This window comes from Protopterus annectens, chromosome 1.part2, assembly GCF_019279795.1.
Source record: "Protopterus annectens isolate FY-2018-M chromosome 1.part2, PAN1.0, whole genome shotgun sequence".
Classification (NCBI taxonomy): domain Eukaryota; kingdom Metazoa; phylum Chordata; order Ceratodontiformes; family Protopteridae; genus Protopterus; species Protopterus annectens.
The window spans coordinates 1,118,859,867-1,118,886,783 of NC_056727.1; the positions used below are offsets into that span (position 1 = coordinate 1,118,859,867).

General features: G+C 45.6%; 1 protein-coding gene across 1 annotated transcript in view; it reads right to left on the reverse strand.

Moving 5' to 3' along the window:
* The window catches only part of SERINC2 (serine incorporator 2), a 481,087-nt gene that overhangs the window by 289,256 nt on the left and 164,914 nt on the right, over nt 1–26,917 (reverse strand). The window contains exons 4-5 of the mRNA XM_044060008.1: nt 12,391–12,560; nt 10,297–10,387 (exon numbers count right to left, since the gene is read on the reverse strand). Coding sequence (XP_043915943.1) covers nt 10,297–10,387; nt 12,391–12,560 — 261 coding nt within the window. The remainder of the gene's footprint in view (nt 1–10,296; nt 10,388–12,390; nt 12,561–26,917) is intronic.

A 26,917-nucleotide genomic window follows, 5' to 3' on the forward strand; every position in this document is an offset into this window, starting at 1 on the left:
CTGATCCACTATTATAGGACTGAGGGACCACTTATAAGGCATCAGAATGTTCCTGCTCGGATTGTCCGTAATAAGGTTGGAGCTCCTAGGAATGTGCATTGCTACAAGAAAGTGGTTGGAAGACATCGCCCAGTGCCAAATTCTCATGGCCTCCTGACACAGGGGATAAGACCTGGTTCTGCCTCATTTGTTGATGTACCAGACTGACATGTTGTCTGATTGAACTGCAATGGTCCCAGAAGAAAGGGATGTGTGGAACGCTTGCAATGCTAAGAAAACTGCCCTCAATTCCAGGACATTTATGTGCAAATTGGCCTCCATGGGAGACCAGGTGCTTTGGATGGTCTTTCCCAGGAAATGCACCCCCCCAGCAGGGAAGCATCCATGGTCACCGTAGTCCTGGGCTGGGGAAGGCAGAACAGTCGACACCAAAGATTTGATTCTGGCTTCATCCACCAAAGCATTTCTTTCTTGCAAAGGTTTGTAAGGCATATCCATATGGGTGGGTTAAGATCGTCTGGCTTCATCCACCAAAGCATTTCTTTCTTGCAAATCATGTGGTCAAGTGTGTGGGTTAAGATCGACCATTGTTATGAAAGGAGCCACTGTACTAGCCTCATGTGCAACCTAGCCAGTGGAACTAAGCTAATGGTTGCTGCCACAGATCCCAATAGCTGTAGTACAAGGTATGCTGGTACAAAAGTCTGTGGATGGAGGACTGGGAATCTGGCTTTTTATTTTTGAGAGTCTGGGAGGAGGAAGGAAAGCTTGACAGGATGTTGTGACGAAGATCGCTCCAATGAATTCCAGTGCTCTGGTTGGGGACATTTGTCCATGTTGATCGTGATACCCAAGCGAAGAGCAAGGCCTTGAGTGTAAGACAGGCTGTGAATGAGAAGATTCCTGGTCGTGGCGTTGAGCCAGTCATCTAGGTATGGAAACACCTGGAATCCTTGAAGTCAGAGATAAGCTACTACGACTGCCATACATTTGGTGAACACTCTGGGGGCTGTCGGGAGACCAAAGGGCAGTACCCTGAACCGATGGTGACTGGCTCCTAGCCAAAAGCGAAGAAATCTCCAGGAGCGTATGTCCATCTTTATGTGGTAATATGCATCCTGCAAGGTCTATAGAGCACATCCAGTTGTACTTCCCCAGAAAGGGGAGGATGGACTGTACCGTGACCATTTGAATTTTGAGTTTTTATGAATTAGTTTAGTAAGCTGAGATCCAGGATTGGTCTCCAGTCCCTGTCTTTTTTGGCACTAAAAAGAACCTAGAGTAAAACCTGGATCCACTCTGGTCTTTTGGGACTGGCTGGATGACTCTTCCTTAGCAGCTTTTCGATTTCTACGGCTGCTGCCTCCCTCTGACTGGGTGGAACCATCAGGGATTTGTTTGACAGGTCTGGGAGTAAGATCGAATGGGATACGGTAGCCTCTGGATATTATTCTCTGCACCCATGCATCCGTTAGTTGCCAGGCCTGTAGGTTGCAGGGAAAATCGACCCCCGACTGCTTCCAGAGGAAAGCAATCGGGCTGCTGTTCAGGAGCGCTGGTAGGGTCAGCCAGAGAAGGAATCTCTAGCGCCCTGGTTGCGCAGACCCCCTCTGCCCCGAAAGGGGTGTCTTTCCAGATGAGTTGCCCTCTCTACCCCGGGGGGATTGCTCACCACGTGCATCACGAAAAGACCCTTGGGACTTCTTGAACCACAATTTTCCTCCCCTCTGATTCCTGGAATAGGATCTCTAGGGGATGGAAAAATGTATGCCCACAGAAGGCAAAGTCTTTCAGTCCTTCTCACTACATGATAGAACCAAAAAGGGAAGATTCGTCTACAGGCACATTGACAAAGGAAGATCTAAAGGGGTCCACGAAATCACACAAACGCATCCAAACATGCAGTCTCATGACTATGCAGACGTGTCTGCTTGAGCTGCCCTCCTCGGTGGTCAGAGATCAAGCGCATTGAGGAGTTCAAGATGGATTCCAGGGTAGCCAGCTGAGGCAACAATGTCACGCATCTAGTCAGGAAAGTACCTCAGCCAAAGAGGCAGACATTTCTGATATTAGGTCTCTTTGGAAGCGAGTAAAGTGTGCCAGATAGTTCAGCGATTGAATGGCAAAGGTCGCTGAAGCATAGGCCCGCTTCCCCAGTCTGTCCATAGCCAGAGACTCCCTGTTCGAGGGATGAAGAGTGGAACTACCTTCTGCCAGCTCCCTCTTGGTGACCACCACCACAACCATGGAATAAACTCCTAGCTGCTTGGACCAATTGGGCTGGTTTTCGGAGGGTGGATAAAAATTTTGTCTGGCCTCTGGGAAACAGGTTCTGTGTTGTCCGGGGCTTACAGGCACACTGCACAATCAGCTTAATAAGCTCATCTGCAGGTGGGGTCAACCCAGGAAGTAGACGGCCGAGCACGGAAGGCCTGCAAGAAAGTACAGTTGTGTACACTTACAATAAATGTAGATGTTAGAGTGTATTCACTGTTGCAGTCATCAGATTTGGGTTATCTGCTTGCAGTAGCCTTCAGTCGGCGTGATTAACAAAGTCTTGGGTCCTGCGTCAGTTGCTGTCCCTTCTTCAGTGACGTCAGGTCGTCAGGGGTATAAAACATGCAGCAGATGCCATTACATCAGTTTTCTTACCCCAGATGTCAGGTGCCCCACAATGGGAAGTAATTAAATCTATAAATATAAAAGGTTATACCTCCAACAAAAAAACAAATACACCAAAAAGCTTTTTGACCACAGTAAGTGAGAGTAGAGGTATAGCTAAAAGAAGAAAGGAGGCTGGAGGGAGGGTAACCTGCACTGCAACAGTGAATACACTCAAACATCTACATTTATGGTAAGTGTACACAACCTGTACTATGTTCTTCGTGTTTCACTTTTGCAGTCATCACATTTGGGTAGATTCCCAAAGCTAAGGATGGGAGGAGGAATTTAGATAGCATTAGGACCAGCTATAAGGTCCTGCAAGACTGCAGTGGCAAAGCCAGCTCTGTATTTAGAGAAAATTGGCAGATGGTAATGCTTGGTGAAAGTATGTACAGAACTCCAGGTAGCAGCTTCTAGGATGTCCCTGGTAGGGACGCCTCTGAGAAAGGCTGTAGAGGTAGATGCAGCCCTGGTTGAATGGGGTCTGATCCCCTGTGGGATAGGTTTTCCATGGTGCTTGTAGCAGAAATGAATGCAATGGCCTATCCATTTGGAAATGGTTTGCTTTGAAATAGCCTTCCCTTATGCCCCTGCAGCAAAAGCCACCAGCAGTTGGTCAGATTTCCTTTGAGGTTTAGTCCTGTCCAAGTAGAATCTAAGTTGTCTGTGCACATCTAAGGAATGCAGTATCCGCTCCCCTTTGTTCTGTGGGTTAGGAAAGAAGGTTGGCAAATGAATGGACTGATTAAGGGCCACACTGGATACCACCCTGGGCACGAAGGAGGGATTGGTCCTGAGGGACACCCTGTCCGCATGAAAGATAATGAAAGGCTCCACTGCTATGAGGGCCTGTAATTCAGATACCCTTCTTGCTGAAGTGATTGCTAAAAGGAAAGCTGTTTTCCAAGAAAGGAATTTTAAGTCTGCATAAGCAGCTGGCTCGAAAGGAGGAAGAGAGTTTCTCCAATGCAAAGTTATGGTCCCAGGCTGGAGTTGGAGCTCTCCTGGATGGTCATAAATTTTTGGCCCCTCTGAGGAACTGCTTGAGCAGTGGATGAGAGAAAAGGGGAGGTTCTGTGTTATATTGAGCTGAAATGGCTGAGGTGTGAATTTTGGAGGAGGAGAAAGACGGGCCCTTGTGAAGCATCTCAGTTAAGTATTGTAAAATCTGAGGTAAATTGGGCACTGCTGTGCTCATGCCCCGAGATAAGTTCCAGGCACAGAATCATTTTCATTTTTCAGCATAAGATTTTCTAGTACTAGGCCTCCTTGCCTCTAAAATAATATCCATTACTGGCTTACTAAGGGATGGTAAAGGAGAGATTAGGTAATTAGCCAGGCTGCTAGGTTCAGTGTTTGAAGCTGAGGGTGCAGGATCTGGTTCTCCTGCTGAGAATATAGGGTAGGAGTCTAAGGCAGGTGCCATGGGGCCAACAGTGACACACTGTGCAAGAGGGGTACCAGTGCTGGCGTGGCCAGTCTGGTGCAATCAAAATAGTCTTTGGTTTGTCTTGTTTGATCTTTAGTAGTACTCGGGAGAGCAGAGGAAGAGGAGGAAAGGTATAAACTGATAGGTTTTTCCAGCTGAAGGACAGAGCATCCACTTTCCAAGCTTGTTCGTGGGGAGTCCTTGTGCAAAATTTGTCCAATTGATAGTTCTGGGGGGAGGCAAACAGGTCTATATCTGGGCTCCCCCATTTGCTTGTCAACATGATTAAAATCCTTGGTTCCAGTTTCCACTCTTGTGGGTCCACGTGGTTTCTGCTTAGTTCGTCTGCCAGTGTATTTAGTTTTCCTGGCAGGAACTGAGCTTGTAGATGCACTGTGTAGCTCAGGGCTGTGTTCCACAATGCCATGGCTAGTCTGCAGAGGGGGTAAGAATGTGTAACCCCCCTGCTTGTTTATGTACCACATAACACTGGCGTTGTCTGTCTTTACCATTAATTGTCCTGGAAGAATGTGGTCCTTGAAGTCAGTCTGAGCATTCTGTACAGCGAACATTTCTTTTTGATTAATATGCAGGTGCATTTGACTTGGGTTCCATTTGCCCTGAATGTACTTCCCTGCCAGGTGAGCCCCCCATGCATACTCTGATGCTTCTGTTATGGTTTGGGCAGCAGGGGATAGTGTGAATGGTAGTCCCTTGTTTTGGTGGCAAGCCTCTGCCCACCAAAGAAACTCTAGGCGTAGGCAAGGTATGATCAGAATCATTGCTTCTAGATCCTGAGAATAGACTTTTTAGATACCATTGTAGTTCTCATATGCAGTCTTGCATATGGAATTAGAAGAATGCAGGAGGCCATGAACCCCAAGGCTTGCAGTATTTGTCTTGCAGATAGCAGGGTTTTTGTGGTCACTTGTTTGAAGTAGGTTATCAAATGAATTTTTCTCTGGTGCAAGGGAAGCCATCTGTGAAGTTGTATTCAAGCTTGCTCCCAGGAATATAATTGGTTGACAGGGTACCAGGTGTGTTTTATTTTCATGTATGGTGTACCTCAGACAAGTTAGCACCCTTTGTACAAAGGCCAGATGATTCAAAAGTAGGTCCTGGTTTTCTGCCTGAATTCAACAACTGTCCAGGTATGGGTATATTTGAATATTTCTTTGCCTGCAAAATGCAATGACTGGACCTAGGCACTTTGTGAATACCCTGGGCGCAGTAGATAAGTCAAAGTGCAGAGAAGTGACGGTGCGTGTCGCCTGCCTTGAAGCGTAGGTATCTTCTGCAAGCCTCCCTGATTGGGATGTGCAGGTATGCTTCCTTTACATCTAGTGTTGCCAACCAGGCGTCTTTGCCTAGCATGGGGGCAACTGAAAAGTCAGCATCTTGACTTTTGGAATCACCAAAAAGGTGTTTAGAGTAGACAGGTCCAAGATAGGAAGCCATGAACTGTCTTTTCTGAGTACCAGGAAAAGTCTCGAGTAGAAACCTTGTCCCTTTTCTTCTACTGGCACCAATTGAATAGCCCCCATGCTTAAGAGAGGGAGTACTTGCTTTTGGGCCTCTACCCACTGACTTGTGGGGTAGATCTGGCCATCCCCTTGGTGTTGGTAACGTGTGGAAGTGAAATCTGTATCCCTGGGACACTTTAAAACCCATTTGTCGTGGGTAATGAGTTCCCAGTTCTTTGCATGAAGATCAATCCTTCCCCCCCCAAAGGGGCAGACAGTTGAGAAGTGCTTGGACGTTTTAAAAATAAAGTCATTGAGACAGGGGAGTTTAATTACTCCCAGATTAGGAAGTGGAGGCCCCCCACTGCTTAGTCCTGTGCGTACCCTGGGACTGAAGCCTGGGAGCTCTGCTGGATCTGGGTTTGGACTGAAAAGGTTTGGAAGAGGCAGGAAAGGACCAATTCTTGGAAGGCCAATGCCTACTAAGAATTGGTGGCTGTACTTGTAAAAAATCTAACAGTTTGCATAGATTTAGCTTCTTCCGCCATCTTTTTAAGAACTTCTTCTGCCTTGTTGCCAAACAGGCGGTCCTGGTTTAAGGGAGCATCCACTAATTTCACTTTATTATGATCGGGTAAGGATTGCTCCTTAAGCCAAGCATGCCTTCTAAGTACAAGCAGCCCTGCAAGATGCCTCTAGTGAATAAAAACCACATTGCAAAGTATGTTTTCCAACTTGTTCAGCTGAATGCAGTAAGTCATGTAAATCCTTATTTTCAGCACAATCAGGAATCATTTTCTGTTTAAGCAATCCAATAATATGCTGACGATACTTTATATGAAAGTGGCAATTTAAAGCCCTAATGGCCAAAGTTGCAGAAGTGTATACCTTCTTACCCCATCTATCCAGCACCCTGGAGTCTCCATCAGAGGGGGGTAGGATTTTTGGCAGTAGTAGCTTTAATGCCCTTGGGTCCCTGTGAAATGGTCTCAGGATTCGCAGTATGATTTTTAAAAAGGAACTTGAGAGAGTCAGGGACCCTGTAATATCTATCAGGTTTTCTGTGAGCAGGAGGTAGAGTGTCAGGAGCCAAGCTAGATTCCGAAAAGGCATTATCAACAATGTCTAGCACAAGAGGTATGACTAAAGGCCTGTGCTGGTGCAGTAGTAAGAAATCCCTAAGCCTCTTTTTAGAATCAGAGAAATCCTGACTTTGCCAACGAAAATGCTCCCTGAGAGTATGCAAGGTTTCACCAAAAGAGAAATCCTCTGAAGGGGAAGCAGAGGGAACAGAGTCCTCAGCAGCAGAATCCTCATAGGTAGATAAGGGTAAATCCTGGTCATCAGAGGAAATAGAAAATTCAGAATCCTGGTCTGAAGTATCATAAGCAACCTCCGTCCTAGGTCTCAGAGGGTGAAGGCTGGCTTCCCCTGATTCAAGTAATAAGGTCTTCAGCCATTCTTATCATTGTTTTTTTAGGCATAGAGGCCTGACCATGCTTGTCTGGGTGTCAGTTTTCTAGGCATGGTTCGAGTTTTAGGCCTTGAAGAAGAAGATGGCGTTGGTTTAATAGGCAAGTCAGTAGGCCTGAATACACCCTCAGAAGCCAGTGCTTGCACAGCGGCTCCGGACCAATCCAAGGTAGAGACATCCGCAGGTTCCACAGTTGAAGCAACTCGCGGCATACCGGACTCCGAATGGGTCTCAGTAGAGGCCTGTGAATCTGAAGTGGCAGGTATCAGGGGCTGCAAAAGCACCCGAGTACCTGCGAACTGGCAACTGGCTTAGGAAAAGCGTCGTCGGCAGCTTTGGACCTAGGTGGCCTATCTCTGTTTTTATCTCTACGTTTTTTTTGGAATGTCGGTAGTCGGATGGCTTACCAAAGACATATCAGGATAATTGAACTGAGCACCAAAATATTTAGAAGCAAAAACATACAGACGATGGATAGTTCGTGGTTTAAACAAGGGAAAAAACCGACAAGGTACGTCGTGGTCAGGGCCTAGGCAAGGAATACAGTACGAATGAAAATCTTTGAGGCATTTGCTTTCTACAAGTAATGCAATTATTTACTTTTACTGACATCAGTTTAGAGCAAGAAAAAGTTTCCCCAATGGGGTACTCAGCTTTTAGTTGAAGACTTCGATTCTGAAACTCGAAAACGAAAATTTCAGGAGTTGGCCGACCGGCATTTGCAAACTGCTTCGGCTTCTGCTTCGGGCACTGCACGGCAAGAAAGACTGATCTAATGGTGTCGGCTGCATGTTTTATACCCGACGACCTGATGTCATGGAAGAAGGGACAGCAACTAACGTAAGACCCAAGACTTTGTTAAGAAGGCCAACTGAGAGCTACTGCAAGCAGATAACCCAAATCTGAGGACAGCAACAGTGAAACGCAAAGAACATCACTGATTCCTCTGAAGAAGGGTTAGAGGACTTAGTCTCCCCTTCTGCTTGAGGGTCTTGAGAATGTCTCCAAATGACACGTCTTCCAGGGGGAGGGGGGAGAGACCATGGGGACCCTTCTCCCTCATCGCAATTAGTGTCCTCAGTGATGGATTCCTCAGGGGAATAGAGGTGCTTCCTCTTGCACAGTTTCTTCCAGGGTGGCGCCCCAGTGAGACCTTCTGAGGAGGACTCCAGAGAAAGCGTTCCCTTCAAGGGAAGTTCTTGCAGCTCTCATGCTCGGGATACCCGAGTAGGGGGTTGGAACAGCTGCATGCTTGAGGGGGTTCTGGTGTCAATGCCAGTGGTGCCAACTGTGAGCCTTTTGAGGCAAGGACCCTCTCCATCACCTGAAAAGCAGGCCCGCCCAAGGAGGGTTGGGAGTCTGGAACAGAGGACAACCTTGGAACCAGGGTCACACCCCGCCCTGAGGAGCCCACCTCCAGGTGAGGAGCTCCAAGAGGACCAGTAGCTGCCGGGGGAGACATGGCCGTAGATGGCACTAGCGAAAAAATAGGCGCCAAACTAGGAGCCACGGTGCCGACAGTCCAATCACTGCTCCAAGAGTGCGCCAGTTCCAACGCAGCCATTGCACCAAGAGTAATCGGTGCCAACAGGGGAACCTCTGCAGACGGAGCAGAGACAGAATGCACTGGGGAGGTCATTGGTAACAGTCTTCGGGGCCTGGGAAGAGGCTGGAGGAGAATATACAGCTGAATATGCTGTAAAAGCTTCCATTCCAAGGGGGGAAGGAAGTCCTAGCAGGGGTTGGCAAACTTCTGGCTGCCAAAAGCTGGTCCACAACCCTCACTACATCTTGTTGTGACAGACGCCTGGTGGATGTGAAGGAAGCTGCCGAAGGAGGGTCAGGTCACTCGAGAAAAGGACTAAAATGGTGTTACAGAAGGGGTCATACATGGGAGAATATCTGGTTCTGGGAAGGTGATCGACTTTCAGAACAAACGGTGCCAGTGTCTGAGGAGCCGTATAAGATATTGGCACCGGGGATGGTACCTGCATCTCCGGTGTCAAGACCAAGGCCGGCACCGAGGAGGATGGTGCTGAAGCTGGTACAGTGGTAGGAGTCAAAATTAAGGGCAAGAGAGAAGACATGGAGCCTGGTGCTGAAGTTGTCTGCGCCAAAGGTGCGGGAGAAGCTCTGTTTCGAGGAGTACAGAGATGTAGGAACAGAGTGACTCAGTTTTGCTGTGTTTCTTAGTCTTAGGAGGTGGCGAGACCTCAGTCCCAGAAAGAGCCTCCGAGAAGGGAGTTGTCATTATACCCTTCAGAATCAGCTTGTTCTTACCCTTAGGCAAAGTCCGGCTGCTGAAGCTGGAACAAATATCACAAGAAGCATAGATGTGGTCAACGCCCAAAAAATAAACAGAGTGTGACTGAGTTGGGCATCTTACGCCTGCACTTATCACACTATTTAAATCCTAATTTAACTTTTTCAGACATCATGAAAAAAAACACACTAGTCCTAGCAACAAGACAAACACCATAAACACCATATAGCAACAGTAAGGTTAGAGAGAACAGGCTTTTTTTTTTTTTTTTATAGACAGATAGAAAAGTGAGGAGTTCCAACAATGGTACTTAGAAATATCACAAGTGGTAGGAAGGGGCCTTCCAAAGGTAGGGGGAGAGGGACAGTACCAACAATGGTATAAAAGGAACTACCAAAGGTAGAAGGTAGGATATAGAAAAAGTATACAAGTTTACAGATGAAAAGATAAGCAGGGCAAACTGACTAAAAAGAGGTATTGATATAGATTATCACAAAAAACGCTACACTTAGCTTGAGAGAGAAGGCTTGGCACATCTGACGAGGAACGTGGCAAACGAGATCTGAAGAGAATGAGAGGGGCATTATGGGTAGGTCTTTGAGAGTTATTTGCTGGCGCGAGCTTGGTAGCAGCAGTGTCGGTTCTGAGGACGGAACCGAAGTCCTAACAGTAAGGAATGAATAAAGATTTACAACATCAGATTACAGTAAGGAATGAATAAAGATTTACAACATCAGATTATGTATTATGCTGGCTTACAAGTCTTCTTCTGAGAACATGAATACTTATATCAAGCAGGATAAAAAACACACAATGGTAAGAGAACTGGGGGAAAAACAATGGATCTTCAAACAAGCAAGAACTAGGATGGTTTTAATCCAAAATATTCAGTCTAATAAAACCATTTATAAGAAGACATTTCAAAAGTGCTTCTAACAACTGCAACATGGCTAAATCTCAATTCATACATTAAAAGATGTACTTTACCAGAGCCTCTGCTTACCAGGTTCATTTGCCATGGCTGACCAAGTCACATACATTGTATACAGTGTGATAATAGATGCCTGCAGTAAGCCAGAATGTGGCTGAACTTCCTGTAAAGAGAGTGCAATCCAAGTTAAACCTACATTGCATTATCTACAGTTTAAAGCAATTTGTAATATTCACTTGAAAAGTATTACAAGTTAATTTTCAACCTTCTTTTCAAGGCAGTTCCATTTGTGCTACTTCTCCCAAATAATCTGCATTATTGCAGCTATCACATGACACTACCTTATGGCAAAACTCCAGCTTGCCTCACAGCTACCAGTAGTATTTCAATAAACCAGCTGAAGAACCTGCAGGGGAATTCTTAAGACACTGTTCTCAGAGCATTCAAGAAAGAAAACTGATCCCGTCTTGGGTGCAATACAGTCTTTAGCAGCATTTACAAACCCATCATCCATGCAAACAACCTTTAATAGCAAAGGAGAACGTAAGGTGTAGTAAAGCATGCATTAAAAAAGTCATTACCCAGGCACAGAGCAATTCTAAACTTCATAATACTGCTGTGTACCTAGAATTCCCACAATATGGACCACCACCTACAATAACAGCAATCTTATGCCAGCCCGAGCACCCATTAAATATTACAATAATTGTGGGTATTTTCATTTGAGAGGTGGGCTACTGCATTATGAACATGAGCTAAAAGGTTTAGAATAAACATGGTGGTAGAAATACAGGGATATTTACAAGTCTAATACATGCAATGCATGCATAAACAATGACAGATAGTGTGTGTGGGGATGGGCAAATGAAGCATTCTGTGGGCATAGAAGTGGCTGCAGACATGCAAAGTACAGCAAGCTGTGTGCACTGCACTCCAACTTGAGATCGGAGTTCATTAAAATTGTGTTACAATGGCTAAGGATAGTTTATAGCAGAAGCAGCCCAAGTATTTCAAATAAGCAAGATACACTTTCAGAAGGCAGCATCACTGTACACAGACATATCTGCATACAGACTACTTTTTAAGTGCATCCACCACCAACTACGCTGAAAGACACATGGTGGAAATTTACAGAAGTCTATTTGTGTGTTGAAATTTTAACTGGCTTAGAATACCAATTCTACATTGACCAATCTCACGATAGGCCCTGGTGTGTACAAGAGAATCATACAGCAGAACAGCATAGCATGGCAACAATGAGCAAAAGTACAACTGTGCAGCGTATTAAGGGGTGTGACAACCCTACAGTGCTTTTGCTACTGTGTACCAGGTATGTGAATCTTTTTTTAAAAAAGAAATATCTATTAAATTATCACTCATGACATAGGCAATCAGACATTTATATAAAGGAAAACAAACTATATTGACATTTTTAGTTGCAAACATTATACACCACTTGATTTTATCCAACACTGTCAAACATACACAGCTCATTCAAATCCTGCCTTCTTTTAAACCCAATTCCTCCACCAAAACATTATTCTGCATGTATTGTTCCCACCATTTCCATTTTTTCTATGTAATTTACTCCTACCCTTTTCAAAAGATCCCAATTCCAGTTGTTTTATCTCTGTTAGTATATTCACTACTTCTAGTACAGTTGGTTTATACTTTTGTTTTCCATTCTCTAATAACTGCTTCGGTAAAGAAAAATATTCCAAAAGTCTTGCATTTTTAATGAAATCATACAACACATTACATCAGTCTAAAAGACCATTAACTGGGGGTAAAATATGAATCAGTAAAACATTTATGAATTGACAAAACATTCATTCTTTCAGATGTGTAAAAGCAGATGCAAAAAAATACATACTTTGCTTTTCTAGAATTTTAGTTCACTACTATATTTTCCATTACAATGAGGACTGCTCCAGACCCACCATGACAACAAGGCACTTTTCTGATACAGAAAACAGTTGAGGTTTCTTTCTCAGGACTAAGACACCACCTAAGTACAAAGGTAAAACGCACACCAACCTACATGTACAGTTTAATCTGAGAGACAAATCTGACCAGCACGTAGAACACTATAGTAATTAAAAGCTTACCACACATTTTCAAAAAGTGACATTCTATAATCAGACAATGAAATTGAATTTTCCATACCTGGATTTTAGGAAGAATAGATATAATGGAGATAGCAATGCAGAAGATCAAGTTGAGACTGATGAACACTTTGTTTGCAGTGCAGTCATCAGGCTTAGTGTAGTAGATGTATAACAACACCACTGATGCTAAGGAAGCTGCATAGTTTATGAACATGCTGACAAACAGCGCTGTTTAAAGAAAAGCATATGGCAACATTATTGTGTTTAAAATATCACTACAAAGCTACATTATATACAATTCCCCTCTAAAGACCAAAATCATTAGTGCTGTACTGACAAATACATACGTTACTTGCTTATAACTGTTTCATAACCAGGGAAGCAAAATGGAAAGTGCGAGAGCAATGAGCTGAGCCCATAGGCCAAACCAAAATAAAGTACAGATACTGGGATAAATGAAGGCTAGTAAAATGACAAATCATAAAACAAATACATATTTGGCAGAAGACTACTAGTTAAGATGAATCACGATTAACGTCAAATTCATAGGTATGTTGTTACAATTTGCTAAAAACAGAACTGCACTATATAGAGAAGTTAGCAAGAGAGGAGTAACTAGTTCATAGGTTCATACTAGGCTATCTGCCCTAGGGCATTTACAAGCCTAGCCAGAGTGTTTGGCTTTCGCCACCCATTTTAAAATGAATTTTGCTATGCCCTTTTTCGAGGTTAGTATACTGTGCATCTGTCTAACAGTGACACAGAAGTGATACCTGATTAAATCTACGATCTCCGATCCACTCATCAAGTTTCCTCTTGAAGAGAGGAAATGAGGGACTCTGCCTAACCTGGACTGGGATTTTATTCCAGAGTGAAGGGAGCCTCTGGGTTATGAATCTGTCCCTCCAGCATGTCCTATTTATTTCAGTGCTGAGGTTCAAGTCTCTCGAGCTCGTAGGTCGATGGGATTTGGATTTTCTGAGGTGCAGCATGTCCATTAATTCTGGGTTGGACATGGCTTTATACATCAGGCACAGATTGCCTCTGAGCAAGCGGTATGCCACTGAGTAGAGCTGGAGTTTCTTTAACCGGGCAGCATATGGCATCTGTTTGAGCCCTTTGATCCTCTTGGTGAGGTACTTTTGGGGTCTTTCCAGTTGCTGCAGGTGTCTGGTAAGGTAAATCCCAAAAGGGGCATTGTACTCAATTATGGGCCTGATGAGGGATGATTAGAGAGGCACGATGACCTCCCCTGATCTAGATGCGAATCCCTTCATGATTAGGTGGGCTATATAAAATGATTTTCTAACCACTTTGGCCACATGGTTGTCGAATGAGAGATTGCTATCAACTTGGGTCCCCAGGTCCCTAAATACTTCTTCCGTACTTAATGGATTACCATCTATGTGGTAATTTGTGGGCACTTTGTTTTTGCTGAAGGGGATGACTATACACTTTTTGGCATTTAGCTTGAGGCCATGGCTCTGGCACCAGTTGTCTGTTTCTATGAGGCCCTTTTGTAGGATGCTTGTGTCGGCTTGAGAATCTATTATGGCACCCAGTTTGCAGTCATCTGCGAACTTGGTCAGCCACAGTCCTTCCATGTTGGTCTGTACCTCCGAGAAATATATACCGAACAAGACAGGTCCCAGGACTGAGCCTTGTGGGACACCACTTGTAACTGGTTTGGAGTCCGACATGGCTCCAGCAATTCTAACCATGTGGGTTCTGTCCTTGAGCCAGTTTGCAACCCATCTAGTGACATAGGGGTTAATGTTTAAGCTGGTGAGTTCATCTATAATGCCAGAGTGGGGTATTGTATCGAAGACTTTTGCGAGGTCCAGGTAGGCTGTGGACACCACCTACCCCTCGTCAATGGCCTTGGTGACCGTTTCAAAGAAATCGACCAGGTTTAAGAGGCAGGATCTGCCCATAAAGCCAAACTGGGTAGGATCCAGTGTCTGTAGGTCCCCAATATCTTTATTTATGAGGTCCATGATGATCCTTTCCACAGCTTTGCAGACCAAGCTAGTCAGGCTTATGGGGCGATAGTTTCCAGGATCCGTTGAGGCACCACCTTTGTGGAGAGGGACCACTGTTGCTGTATGCCACTCTTTGGGTGCATATCCTGTAGTAAGGCTGAGATTGAACAGTAGTTTTATGTTTGGGTTTAGTTCTTCTTGGAGTTCATGTAGGACGCAGCCCGGGACACCATCTGGTCCCATTGATGCTGTGTTTTTTGCTTTGAAGAGGGCGACTCTTACTTGAGCATCTGAGATGTCAGGGGAGCAGCACTCTGCTGGGATAGATATTTACCCTTTTGGTGGGGAAGGGGGGGGGGGGTTTACGCTGAACCTGTCAGCTAGGATGTTGGCAATGTCTGTGGGTTCGGTGTATTTTCTGTCATTTTGGACTAATTCTGAGCATATCTGGGAATTCCCACCCAGATTTCTAACATAACTAAAGAAAGCCTTGTGATTATCCTTAGTGTCCTGTGCAATTTTTCTCTTGAGGCTGGCCTTAGACGATTGTATGAGTGCCCGTAGTTTTTTGCTAATACTGATCAGAGATGCCTTCCCTTTTTGGGATTTTGCTCTATCATGTAGTAGCTTCCTCCTTCTATTGTATAGTTTGTTTATGGCTGGCGTCCACCAGACAGGACGCCTGCCTTTGGTGGATTGGGTCTTGGTTTTGTTTGGGATTGCATGATCCATGCATTCCTGAAGGTGTTCATAGAATGCGTTTATAAAGAATTCTGCGGTCTGGGCCGTATTTTCCACAGGCCCGGGGGCTTTGAAGGATTCCACCTCGGTTTTGAGGAGTGCGAAATTTGCTTTAGAGAAGATTTTCACTGTGGTTTTCTGGGCAGGGGCTGGGGTCGGGATGTGAATATCTAGTGAGATTAGTTTATGGTCTGAACTTACCAGTGAGGGATACACTTCTGGTCTGGAGCATAGAGTCCCCATGTTGGTGATGATCAGGTCCAGTATGTTTTCCCCTCTTGTGGGAGTGGTAACAAGCTGTTCCATAGCATTTGAGTTTATAAATTCTAGGAACCTTTGGGCTAGGGTGTTGGAGCTAGAGTAATGCTCCCAGTCTATGTTAGGGTAGTTGAAGTCGCCCAATATAATGGTGTTTGGAGAGACCTTCATATTTTCCAGTGTTTTCAGGAAGGCAGAGTGGGGGTCCTGTGTTTGGGAGGGTGGTCTGTAGCAGGCTATAAACTGGAAGGCAGTTTTACCCACTGTTAGTTGCACATGGATAGTCTCTGATGCTTCGTGCTGTGCCACCAACCTGGAGGTGTGGGTATCTTTGACGAATATTGATACTCCCCCTCCTTTTGTGGTTCGGTCCAAGTTTTGGGGCCGAAAAACATGGTACGAGGTATAACCTGGTAGTACTGGGGTGCTCTCAGGAGCCTTGAACCAGGTTTCTGTTACTGCACAGATATCAATGTTGTCCATGCTAAGGAAAGTTTTGAGTGCGTGCATCTTGAGGTTTAGACTTCTGGCATTGAGTAGCATTACTCAGTTTCTTATCCCTTGTGATACCTATGGAGGTGGGTTTGTCTTTTGAACCTGGCCTAAAAAAGGCACTATGGGAGTGGCAAGAGCCTTTGCCAATATCCGAAAGCCCAGGGGTGACAGGTGCAAGCTGTCCCTAGTGAAGCATCGTGGCTTGTCGAGCATGTCATCCCAGGCTGACAGGCATTGGATCCCCTTTGAATGACACCAATACTTAAGCCAACTACTGAAATTGATAATCTTGTCTTCATATTGTGGCATCATTCTTGGTGAGGGTAAGATGCTACTCAAGGTCAGGGTCATACCGGCCTGGGCTACATGTTCAGAGAGCTCCTGAGTCATATTTGTACTTACATTGGAGTGACCTGAGTGCTTGTGTTATGTGGTGGATCCTAGCGCCAGACAGGCAGCTCACCGTGACCTTCTTGTTCAGTCTGGTGAGCGGGACGTCAGTGTGCCTGACGACAGTCACCTATTACAAGTGTATCAGGTGTGTTTAGCCTTAAGGGCTGTGACTGTTCGGCACACTGGCTTTGTGAGCTATGTGTTGCACGTGTTTTGTTTTGGGGTAGCGGTTGCTTGGGTGTCTGCTTTGGTGGTCTCTGCTGCTTAGGCAGATTTTTATTTAGAGCCTCTGAGTATGTTTTTGTGTGTTTATGTGTTTGGTTTGCTGTCGTGGTAGGTCTATGTGAGACTGGAATTGTAGTGAGTGTGGTTTCCTTCACCTCCTGATTGGTTACGCCAGTACTGAGTTGAGAGAGCTTAGCCTCCAGTTTGGCTATATGGTTGCATCTCTCACATGTGTTGGAATTTGTTGTGAGGAGGAGAGGGTTGTCTGTGTACATGAGGCAGTTGTAACATTGCCTCAAGATTCCCAGATTCACCAGCTGGACCGGAGAGGAGATGGACAACTGACCTTTGGACATGCTAGAATAGTACTGGGAATTCTTTTACAACTGAAAAAAGGGCCAATGGGGAACAAGGTACTCAAGGAGAGTTTGTGAGGGTGTAGTGCTTTTATTTTTTTTAGTGCTGACTTGTATAATTGCTTTAGTGAGCAAATGCCAGGCTTTACAGTAGGAATAGGGTGTTTATTATGAGAATTAGATCAGTTCTAAGGGAAAAAGTGAGAGCAGACTTTGTGGAGCCGAGAATGGTTTAAACCCAATTAAGCGGCATTGCCCGATGCTGCGCTATGCGCAAAATCGTGCAAAGCCACGCTAAAGCGGGTTTTATACAGGGGGGACTTCAAAGAGCTAGAAATTGGCCCAAAACGGCCAATAGATTACCAGATTCTTGTGCTGGGAACACTCCTCCAGGGATAGATAGGCTGCTCTAAGCTCCTCACTGCCACTGGTGAACAAAGAAGCCTCCCTTTATCCAAGAAAGGAAATGGGCAACACAGGAACTTTCCAAAAGTCCAGAATACAGCAAAGCCTGTATTTGGACTATTCTAGGTCAGGAAAGCCGGGAAATAAGGATATATATATATATTTTTTGCAACAAACAGCAGGAAAATGCAATAAATATGTAACAGGCTAGCGCATTTGAGTGTGTAGCCTCAGGTAAATGCAACAAACAGGACAAACTTTAAATTACAAGCGCAAAGCGCGCTAAAGCTGGCTTTAAAGCAGGGGGTTAAGAAAGAGATAGGAAATGGCCCAAAACGGCCAATAAGCTACAAGTTACTGGGCTGGAACCACTCCTCAAGGGACAGGATAGGCTGCTCAGAGCTCCCTACTCTCACTGGTGAACAAAGAAGCCTCCTCCTATCCAATTAAGGATATGGGCAACACAGGAACTATGACACAGCCCAGAGATCAGCAATACCTGAAGACTGGACTACTCTAGTTCAGTAAAAGCGGGAAACTAGGAATTTTTTTAAGTAGCAGAAATTAGGTACAGAAACACAGTAAATGCTTTAATTCGGCTAGCACACTTGAGTGTGTAGCCTACCAGTTGCCTGCATCACTCTGCAGGACACCACAAGGAGCTGTGCGGAGTTGTATACAATAACAAACTTTTTAAATCACAGATTCGGTAAGAAAAAAAAAAACTGGCGTTTTAGGCAGAATTAGTTAAGACAGCAAGAAAAGCAGAAAACTGATACTTAATCACTCCAAAGTCACTCTTTTGTCTCTCTGCTGCTGTAGACTCTGCAGAACACCTGGAAGGCACTTGCTGAGCGGAATACAAGCGTAAAAACTGTGCAAATGAGGTTTTATAGCAGGGAAGTGAAAGAGATAGAAATTATCCCAAAATGGCCAATAAACTACTAACTTCTGGGCTGAAACCACTCCTCCAGGGACAGATAGGCTGCACAAAGCTCCCCTCTCTCACAGGTGAACAGAGAAACTTCCTTCTATCCAAGTAAGGTAATGGCAACACAGAAACTTGTAACACAGCCCTGGATTCAGCAATAACCTGAAAACTGGACTATACTAGTTCAGAAAGGTGGGAAACAAGTATATCATTTTTTTCCCAGAAAATAGAGCAGATACAATCAAAATTAGCCCAAAAAGGCCAATAAACTACCAACTTGTGGGTTTGCCCCAGGTGTGGCATCGGAAACTCCAGACCTGGAGAAGGTCCACTCTACCACCCACAAAGCTGAGGGTCTGGAAGTGGACCCGTCCCCCATGTCTGAGGTAGAAGTCCCCCAGAGAGGAGGAACTAGTCTGGAAACAGCCTCCCACTGCCTGGATGATACTGGCCCAGAGCTATGGGAAGCCATAGCTCTGAGAGGAAGGGATCGGTTCAAAAAAATGGTACAAGAACCCCTCCCCCCACGGAGCCGGCATCGACCACTCCGGTACAGGACTCACCCCCGCTCTGAGCATGGAGGAAAAGAGGAAGCTAAGGGATCCCAGCAGGGATGAGAAATGGGGAATACTCTGCCTCACTGGAATCTGACCACAGACTTCCTGGTCCCTAGAATCCAAACCCAACAGGGTTAGATGAGGAGAATGAGAAGCCAGTGGGGGGAAGCTCCCCTGGCCGGATGGGCAGGAGAAGCCAGAAGACCCAATTCTATCTGGGCCTTGAGAAAACCCCTCATCATCCTATGTCTGAGGGCAAAAGACTCCTAGAAGATCTTGAGGAGGAAAAGGAGTGGACAGGCTTGGAGGAAGACCTCCCTTCACCTACCACTAGGCTCCAGGAATGGATTCAATTGTCTTGAAGCGGACTGTGATCTCTGTTTTCAGGTGGAAAGGATGGCAGGCTAACTACACCAACAAGAGAATTTTTACTTTACCAGCCAGTGCCAGAGGAGACATGTCTGCAGAGGAAGTACGGCAAATCAGATCTGGGGATTAGACGGCAGCAGAGCATTATGGGAGAGGTAAGAGCCAGTGCATTGGATCAGTCTGCTGAATATTGCAGGCTCAGATGCTAGACCATGTTGTGATGACTGAAAACATGGATAAAGTACAGTTTTGTACCTACCATAAATGTAGATGTTAGAGTGCTCATACAGCTGCAGTCATAACAGAAGGGTTATCCTGCCGTCAGGCGGGTCCTCGGTCGGCCGAATTCCAAAGTCTAGGTCCGGCATCGGTTGTCGTCGCTTCCTCCCCGACGTCAGTGCGGCAGGGGTATAAAAGAGGCAGCCGACGCCATTTTCTTCAGTTTTTCTTGCCCCAGATGTCAGGTGCCCCCAGAAGGAAGGCAAACAATGTTATGCAAAAATACAATGTTGATAAATCAAAAACAGTAGTTGCAAGCAAATACACCATAAAAGAATACCCCAAAAGGTTATATGAAAAGGGTTTGTCATAAGGCCTGTCCTAAGAGGGGTTGGAGGGAGGGAAACCTGGACTGCAGCTGTATGAGCACTCGAACATCTACATTTATGGTAGGTACAAAACTGTACTATGTTCATCGTGCATACAGCTGCAGTCATAACAGATGGGTAGAATCCCAAAGCTAAGTAAGGGTGGTAGGCACTAAGTGGAACTAGGAGGGGCTAGGATGCCCTGCAGGACTGCTGTGGCAAAGCCCGCTCTAGATTTAGAGTATAGTGGGAGGTGATAGTGCTTGGAGAAAGCGTGCACTGAACTCCAGGTGACTGCTTCCAAAATATCCTTGGTAGGGACCCCCCTGAGGAAGGCTGCAGAGGTAGCTGTGGCTCTGGTGGAGTGGGATCTGATGCATGCAGGCACAGTTTTTCCATGAAATGAGTAACAAAAGCGTATGCAGTGGGCTATCCATTTTGAAATTGTCTGCTTGGAAATAGCCTTTCCTTGAGCACCTGCAGCATACGACACAAAGAGTTGCTCAGATTTCCTGAATGGCTTTGTCCTGTCCAAATAATAACAAAGCTGTCTGTGAATGTCCAAGGAATGAAGTAGTTTTTCCCCTTTGTTTTGTGGATTAGGATAAAAGGTAGGTAAGTGGATAGTCTGATTCAAAGCTACACTGGATACTACCTTTGGCATAAAGGTAGGGTTGGTTCATAAGGAAACTCTGTCCTGATGGAAAATGATGAATGGTTGCACAGCCATGAGGGCCTGTAGCTCCAAAACCCTGCGAGCTGAGGTGATAGCCAGAAGAAAGGCCGTTTTCCATGACAAGTACTGAAATACTGATGAAGAAGCTGGCTCAAAGGGAGGAAGGGTCAGCTTTTCCAATACGAAGTTGAGGTCCCCAGCAGGGACTGGTAGTTTCCTTGGGGGTTTTATATTCTTTGCCCCTCCGAGAAACTGCCTTAAGAGAGGATGAGAGAATAAAGGAGGATCTGTGTTGTATTGTGCTGAAATGGCTGAAGCGTGGATCTTGATGGAGGAGAAGGAAAGTCCATTGTTTAACATCTCAGCTAGGTACTGTAAAATTTGAGGTATATTTATTACCCAAGGATTCTGTCCCTTCTTTTGTTTCCAGGCACAAAATCATTTCCATTTGGTGGAGTAGGCCTTTCTAGTAGAAGGTCTTCTGGCCTCCAAGATGACATCCTGCACCTCCTTGGAGAGGAGAAACTGTTGGGAAATCAAGGAAGTCTCCATGCAGCTAGATTTAGAGTTTTGAGATGGCTGTGAAGAGTTTTGTAGTTGTGCTGGGACAACAGAAGAGGGACTAGAGGTAGGATCCATGGTGGGGAATGTGTCAGGCTCTTCAGGAGCTGATACCAGTGTTGCTTTCGCCAGTCTGGAGCAATGAGAATCATTTTCGGCCTCTCTGCTCTGGCTTTTAATAGAACTTTGGGCAGCAGAGGAAGAGGCGGGAAGGCATAGACTGTCAATGTTGTCCAATTGAAGGAAAGTGCGTCCACTTTCCAGGCCTGTGGATGATAGGTCCTTGAACAAAATTTTTTCAACTGGCAATTTCTGTGGGTAGCAAAGAGATCTATGTCTGGCTGTCCCCATGCCCGAGTTATTTTTGTGAAAATTTGGGGATGCAACTTCCATTCGTGTGGATCTGTCTTATTTCTGCTTAGATTGTCTGCCAGTGTGTTTTCCTTCCCTGGCAGGAATTGTGCCTGTAGTTAAATTTTCAATTCCAGTGCTGTGTTCCATAGGGTCATGGCTTGCCTGCACAGGGGGTATGAATGAGTTCCCCCCTGTTTGTTTATGTACCACATCACTGTGGTGTTGTCTGTCCTTATCAATAGCTGGCCTGGATGCAATAGGTCTTTGAAGGTCATAATAGCCTTTTGCACGGCTAGCATTTCCTTTTGGTTGATGTGAAGAAGCTTCTCTTCGTGCCCATTTTCCCTGAATGCACTGATCTGTCATGTGTGCTCCCAGGCGTAGTCTGAGGCGCCTGTTGTGATGATTTGAGTTGCTTGAGGTACACAGAAAGGAAGACCTGTGTTTCTTTGGCAAGCTTGAGCCCACCACATAAATTCCTTTTGAAGGCATGGAATGAGTGGTATAATTGCTTCCAAGCTGTGGCTGTGTTGAGACCATAAGTTTTTTAGGTACCATTGAAGTTTCCTCATATGCAGCTTTGCACATGGGATTAGTAGGATGCAAGATGCCATGAATCCCAGAGCCTGCAGGACTTTCCTTGCAGTTAGCCTGGTGTAAGTTGCCATTTTTCTGAAGTATTGAGACAGTTGCCCTTGCTTGTCTGGCATGAGGTAGGCCCATCTGGGTGGTTGTATCCAAGCTGGCACCTAGGAAAATTAATTGTTGAGAGGGTATTAGTTTTGATCTCTTTTTGTTGACTGTGTATCCCAGGAAGTTCAACAGTTTTATTACAAATGCCAGGTGCTGCAGTAGTATGTCCTTGCTGTCCGCTTGGATCAGGCAGTTGTCCAGATATGGGTAGATTTGTATCCCTTGTAGTCTGCAGAAGGCGATTACTGATGCCAGGCATTTCGTAAACACTCTGGGTGCAGTAGATAAGCCAAAGGGCAATACAGAGAATTGGTAATGGGTTGAACCTGCAAGAAATCTGAGGTATCTTCTGCAATTTTGTCGGATAGGGACATGCAGGTATGCCTCCTTGAGGTCCAATGTTACCAGCCAAGACTCCTTGCCCAACATGGGAAGAAGCTGCTGTAATGTGAGCATCTTGAATTTTGGCACCTGTAGACATGTGTTTAGGATGGATAGGTCTAAGATAGGTCTCCAGTCTTTGTCTTTCCTTGGTACCAGGAATAGTCTGGAATAAAACCCTTGACCTTGTTCTTTTGCAGGTACCTCTTGAATTGCTTTCATGTCCATGAGAGCTGAAATTTGTTTTTGTGCCTCTGCCCTTTGATTTTGTGGCAGGTTTGGGATGCCTCTCATTTTTGGAAGGGTGTGAAAGTGGAACCTGTAGCCTCTGTCTATAATGTCCGGAATCCATTTGTCTTTTGTAACAATATGCCAATTTTTTGAGAATAATGTCAGTTTTCCGCCCAAAGGTGCTGCCATTAAAGCTTTGCTTGGCAGGTGTAGGGGGAAGTCATCGTGTCCGTTTTCTAAAAGACGGATCTATCTTCTCCACCTCTTGGGGTTGGTGCTTGCCACTGTCTGGCTCTGAAAGATCCTTGAGGTTGCCCTCTACCCCTTGGACACCTGTATCTGCCCCTTTGAGGTCTGTCCGTGGCTGGAAAGGACCAATTTTTTGAAGGCCAGTTTCTGCTGAAATGTGGAGGCTGTACCTGTAAGAAATCTTTCACTGTTTGCATTGATTTCGCTTTTTCCTCCATTTTCTTTAGCACCTCCTCTGCTTTAACACCAAACAATACATTTTTTTTGAAGAGGTGCATCTAATAATTTAGCTTTGACATGATCTGGTATGGTTTGCTCTTTGAGCCAAGCATGCCTACGTATAACAGACCCCGTAACAGCAGCTCTATGAGGCCTCTAAAGCATCAAAACCACACTGCAAGGTATGTTTACCCACTTGCTCTGCACCATGCAACAAATCCTGCAACTCTTAAATCTGGTTTGTTCTGGTTGTGTCATCTTGCTTTTCAGCTGAGATATCAAAAACTGTTGATACTTTAACATATGGAACTGACAGTTTAATGCCTTTATAGTTAAAGTGGGAGAGGTGTACACCTTTTTCCCCCCACCTTTCTAAAGATCTGGAATCTCTCTCTGAAGGTAATGGGTTTTTAGCAGTAGAGGCCTTAATTCCCTTGGGACCCTGTGAAAGTTTCTGGGTCAGCAGTATGGCTTTTATATAGGAACTGGTGAGAATCAGGAACCCGGTAATACCAGTCTGGTTTAACAGGAGCTGGAGGCAAAGAATCAGGATTAAGGCTGCCTTCTGTGTACACATCATCCAATATATCTAAAACAGGAGGGATAGCCAGAGGCCTATGCTGGGGGAGCAGAAGAAATTCCTGAGCCTTTTCTTGGAATCTGAGTAATCTTGGCCTTCCCAGTGAAAGTGTTCCCTCAATGTATGCAGGGTTTCCCCAAAAGAGAAGTCCTCAGGGGGGGAGACCGAGGGAATAGACTCCTCTGCATCAGAGTCTTCGAATGGAGAATAGGCACAATCCTGGTCCTCAGATAGTTCTGAGGTAATAGAAGCTTGATCTGAGGAAGGGTAGTCTTCCTCTAATCTGGGCCTTTTGTCAGAGGGGGGTTGAGAACCCCTGATAAGAGTAATCAAATCTTTAAGCATCTGTTTTTTAGGCATGGTGCCTTGAGAGGGTGTCTGAGGAACCTGTTTTTTGGTTTTCATGGCTGTTCTAGATTTAGTGAAGGCTTTAATAGAGAAGGAGGAAGGCCTGAAGCCCCCTTGAGAAAATGGCAGGCCTGTCTAAATTCTGAGTTTCCCCGCTAGGAGTGGCGTCAGTATCTGTAGTAGGAATGGGGGCCAAGGAGCCTGTGACCTCGGGTACTGAAGACATTGTCATCGGTACTCAGGGGCTGCGTAGGCGCCTCGCTGAGTACGGGAGAACCGGTAGTCGGCCTTAGCGTGGTATCAGTAGGTGGTGCGGACCTCGTATGTCGGTCCTTATCTTTGCGTTTTATGCTCAAAACTGGAGTCAGAGTATCCGACGACATAATATAATTAAATTTTTTGCCAAAAAAGTGAAGGGCGAACTCCGCCCGACGCTTAATAGTGCGTTTGTTGAATCTAGCACAAAAACGGCAGGCAGAGACATCGTGGTCTGAGCCTAAGCAAGGTATACAGTAAGAGTGGAAATCCTTATGCGGTATTTGCTACCCACATGAAATGCAATTATTAACTTTGTCTGACATCGGTCTGAGGCAAGAAAAGTTTCCCCAACGGGGTACTTAGCTTTCAAGAAGACTTCGGCTGAAATACTTTCGTAAATCTCAGGAGGTGGCCGACTGGCACTTGCGAACTGCTTCTGCTTCGGGCACCGCGCGGCAAGAAAGACAGAAGAAAATGGCGTTGGCTGCCTCTTTTATACCCCTGCCGCACTGACGTCAGGGAGGAAGTGACTACAACCAACGCCGGACCTAGACTTTGGAATTCGGCCGACCGAGGACCCGCCTGACGGCAGGATAACCCTTCTGTTATGACCGCAGCTGTATGCACGATGAACATCATCAGATCACTAGATCCATGTTGTCTGCATCTGGTTCAAATCAGAGGGACTTGAGACACCTGATGATTCTAAAGCCTTTAGCTCATCTTGGGTCTGCCTCCATTACCCATAACTCCTTGCTCCTCCATCAACTCCCCAGATCAAAATTTTCCCCGAGAAAGAATATAATGTTACAACGTATCCAACTAGACCCCATTTCCTCCACAGAGACAAGGAAAACATTCAACGGAAATCTAAGACTCTAGTCTATCAGGATGAAAGACCTCTGTTTTCCGGTCATCACTAAGGAAAGGCTCACCAAATCAACAAGAATGTCGTGGGCAGGAGGGTGGGAAGGATGTACCAGACAGAGATGCACAACAGAGTACAGTTGTGTACACTTACCATAAATGTAGATGTTCGACTGTATTCACTGTTGCAGTCATCACACTTGGGTTATCCTGCCAGGGGTAGCCCTCAGTCAGCCCGAATACCAGAGGTTTAAGTATTTCTGTGTCGGTTGTGGTCGCTCCAGGACTGATGTCAGGTCATCAGTGGTACAAAATCAGGCAACCATCGCCATTACATCAGTTTTTCTTGCCCCAGCTGTCAGGAGTCCCCAAATAGGGAGCTAGGTTACGGTGGAAGAACACCATCAGTAGAAGGTAAATACCAAAAATTCCCTGTAAGGAGAGAGGAAGAGAGAGAGAGACAAGGGGGGTGAAGGGTGGGAAACCAGGACTGTAACAGTGAATACACTCTAACATCTACATTTATGGTAAGTGCACGTAAATGTACTATGTTCTTCGTGTTTCACTGTTGCAGTCATCACACTTGGGTAGATTCCCAAAACTGAAGAAAAGGGTGAAGGCAGTCAAGAAGACTGGGGGCTGGTTAGGATGCCCTGCAAGACTGCGGTGGCAAAGCCTGTCCTGAAGTCCATGTTGCAGCCTCCAGGATGTCCCTGGTGGTGAACCCTCTGAGAAAAGCTGCAGAGGTTGAGGTTGCCCTGGTGGAATGTGTCCTAACCCCTTTGGGGGCGGTTTCCCATGCTGTTTGTATCAGAAATGGATGCAGTGTGCTATCCATTTGGAGATTGATTGGATATGGCCTTGCCCTCTGCCCCTGCTGCGAAGCTGACTAGCAATTGGTCAGTTTTTCTAAAAGATTTAGTCCTATCCAGATATAATCTGAGCTGTCTGTGCATATCTAGAGCGCGCAGAATCCTTTCCCCCTTGTTTTGTGGGTTACGGAAAAAGGTGGGCAAATGAATGGATTGGTTGAGAGCAACACTGGACACCACTTTAGGCATGAGGGATGGGTTAGTCCTGAGGGAGACCCTGTCAGCATGGAAAATGAAGGGCTCTACAAACATGAGCGCTTGTAGCTCTGAAACTCTTCTAGCTAAAGTGATGGCCAGAAGCAAAGCTGTTTTCCAAGAGAGGAATTTTAATTCTGCTGAAGCCACAGGTTCAAAGGGGGGGGGGGGGTAGGGTGAACTTTTCCAACACAAAGTTAAGGTCTCAAGCTAGGGTAGAAGGTCTTCTGGGTAGCTTTAAGTTGTTAACCTCTCTTAGGAACTGCTTGATGAGAGGGTGTGAGGAGAGGTGGTTCTTTGCTGTAATGAGCAGAGATGGCAGAGGCATGAATTTTAAGAGAAGAGAAGGACAGATCCCTGTGTGGTAGGTCTGCTAGGTAATCCAGAATGAGAGGTAGGGAGGGCTGTGCTGTTTCGGCTCCCCTAGCCTGGATCCAGGTGGAAAACCTTTTCCACTTGTCAGCATAGGATTTTCTAGTGCTGGGGCATCTAGCCTCATGTAAAATGTTCTAGGACTCGTTTGCTTAGGCTGGCAGCTTGAGGAGAGCTCAGGGAATAAGCCAGGCTGCCAGGTTGAGGGTCTGCAATTGGGGATGCAAGAATTCTCCATTCTTCTGGGTCAGGAGTGTTGGGATCTGAGGTAGGTGCCATGGTGGGAGGGGTGACATACTGCGCTGCAGTGGGTACCAGTGCTGGCATGGCCAGTCTGGGGCAATCAGGATTGCCCTTGGTTTTTCCTCCCTTATTTTGAGCAGTACCCTTGAAATGAGTGGTAGAAGGGGAAATGCACAAACAGAGAGGT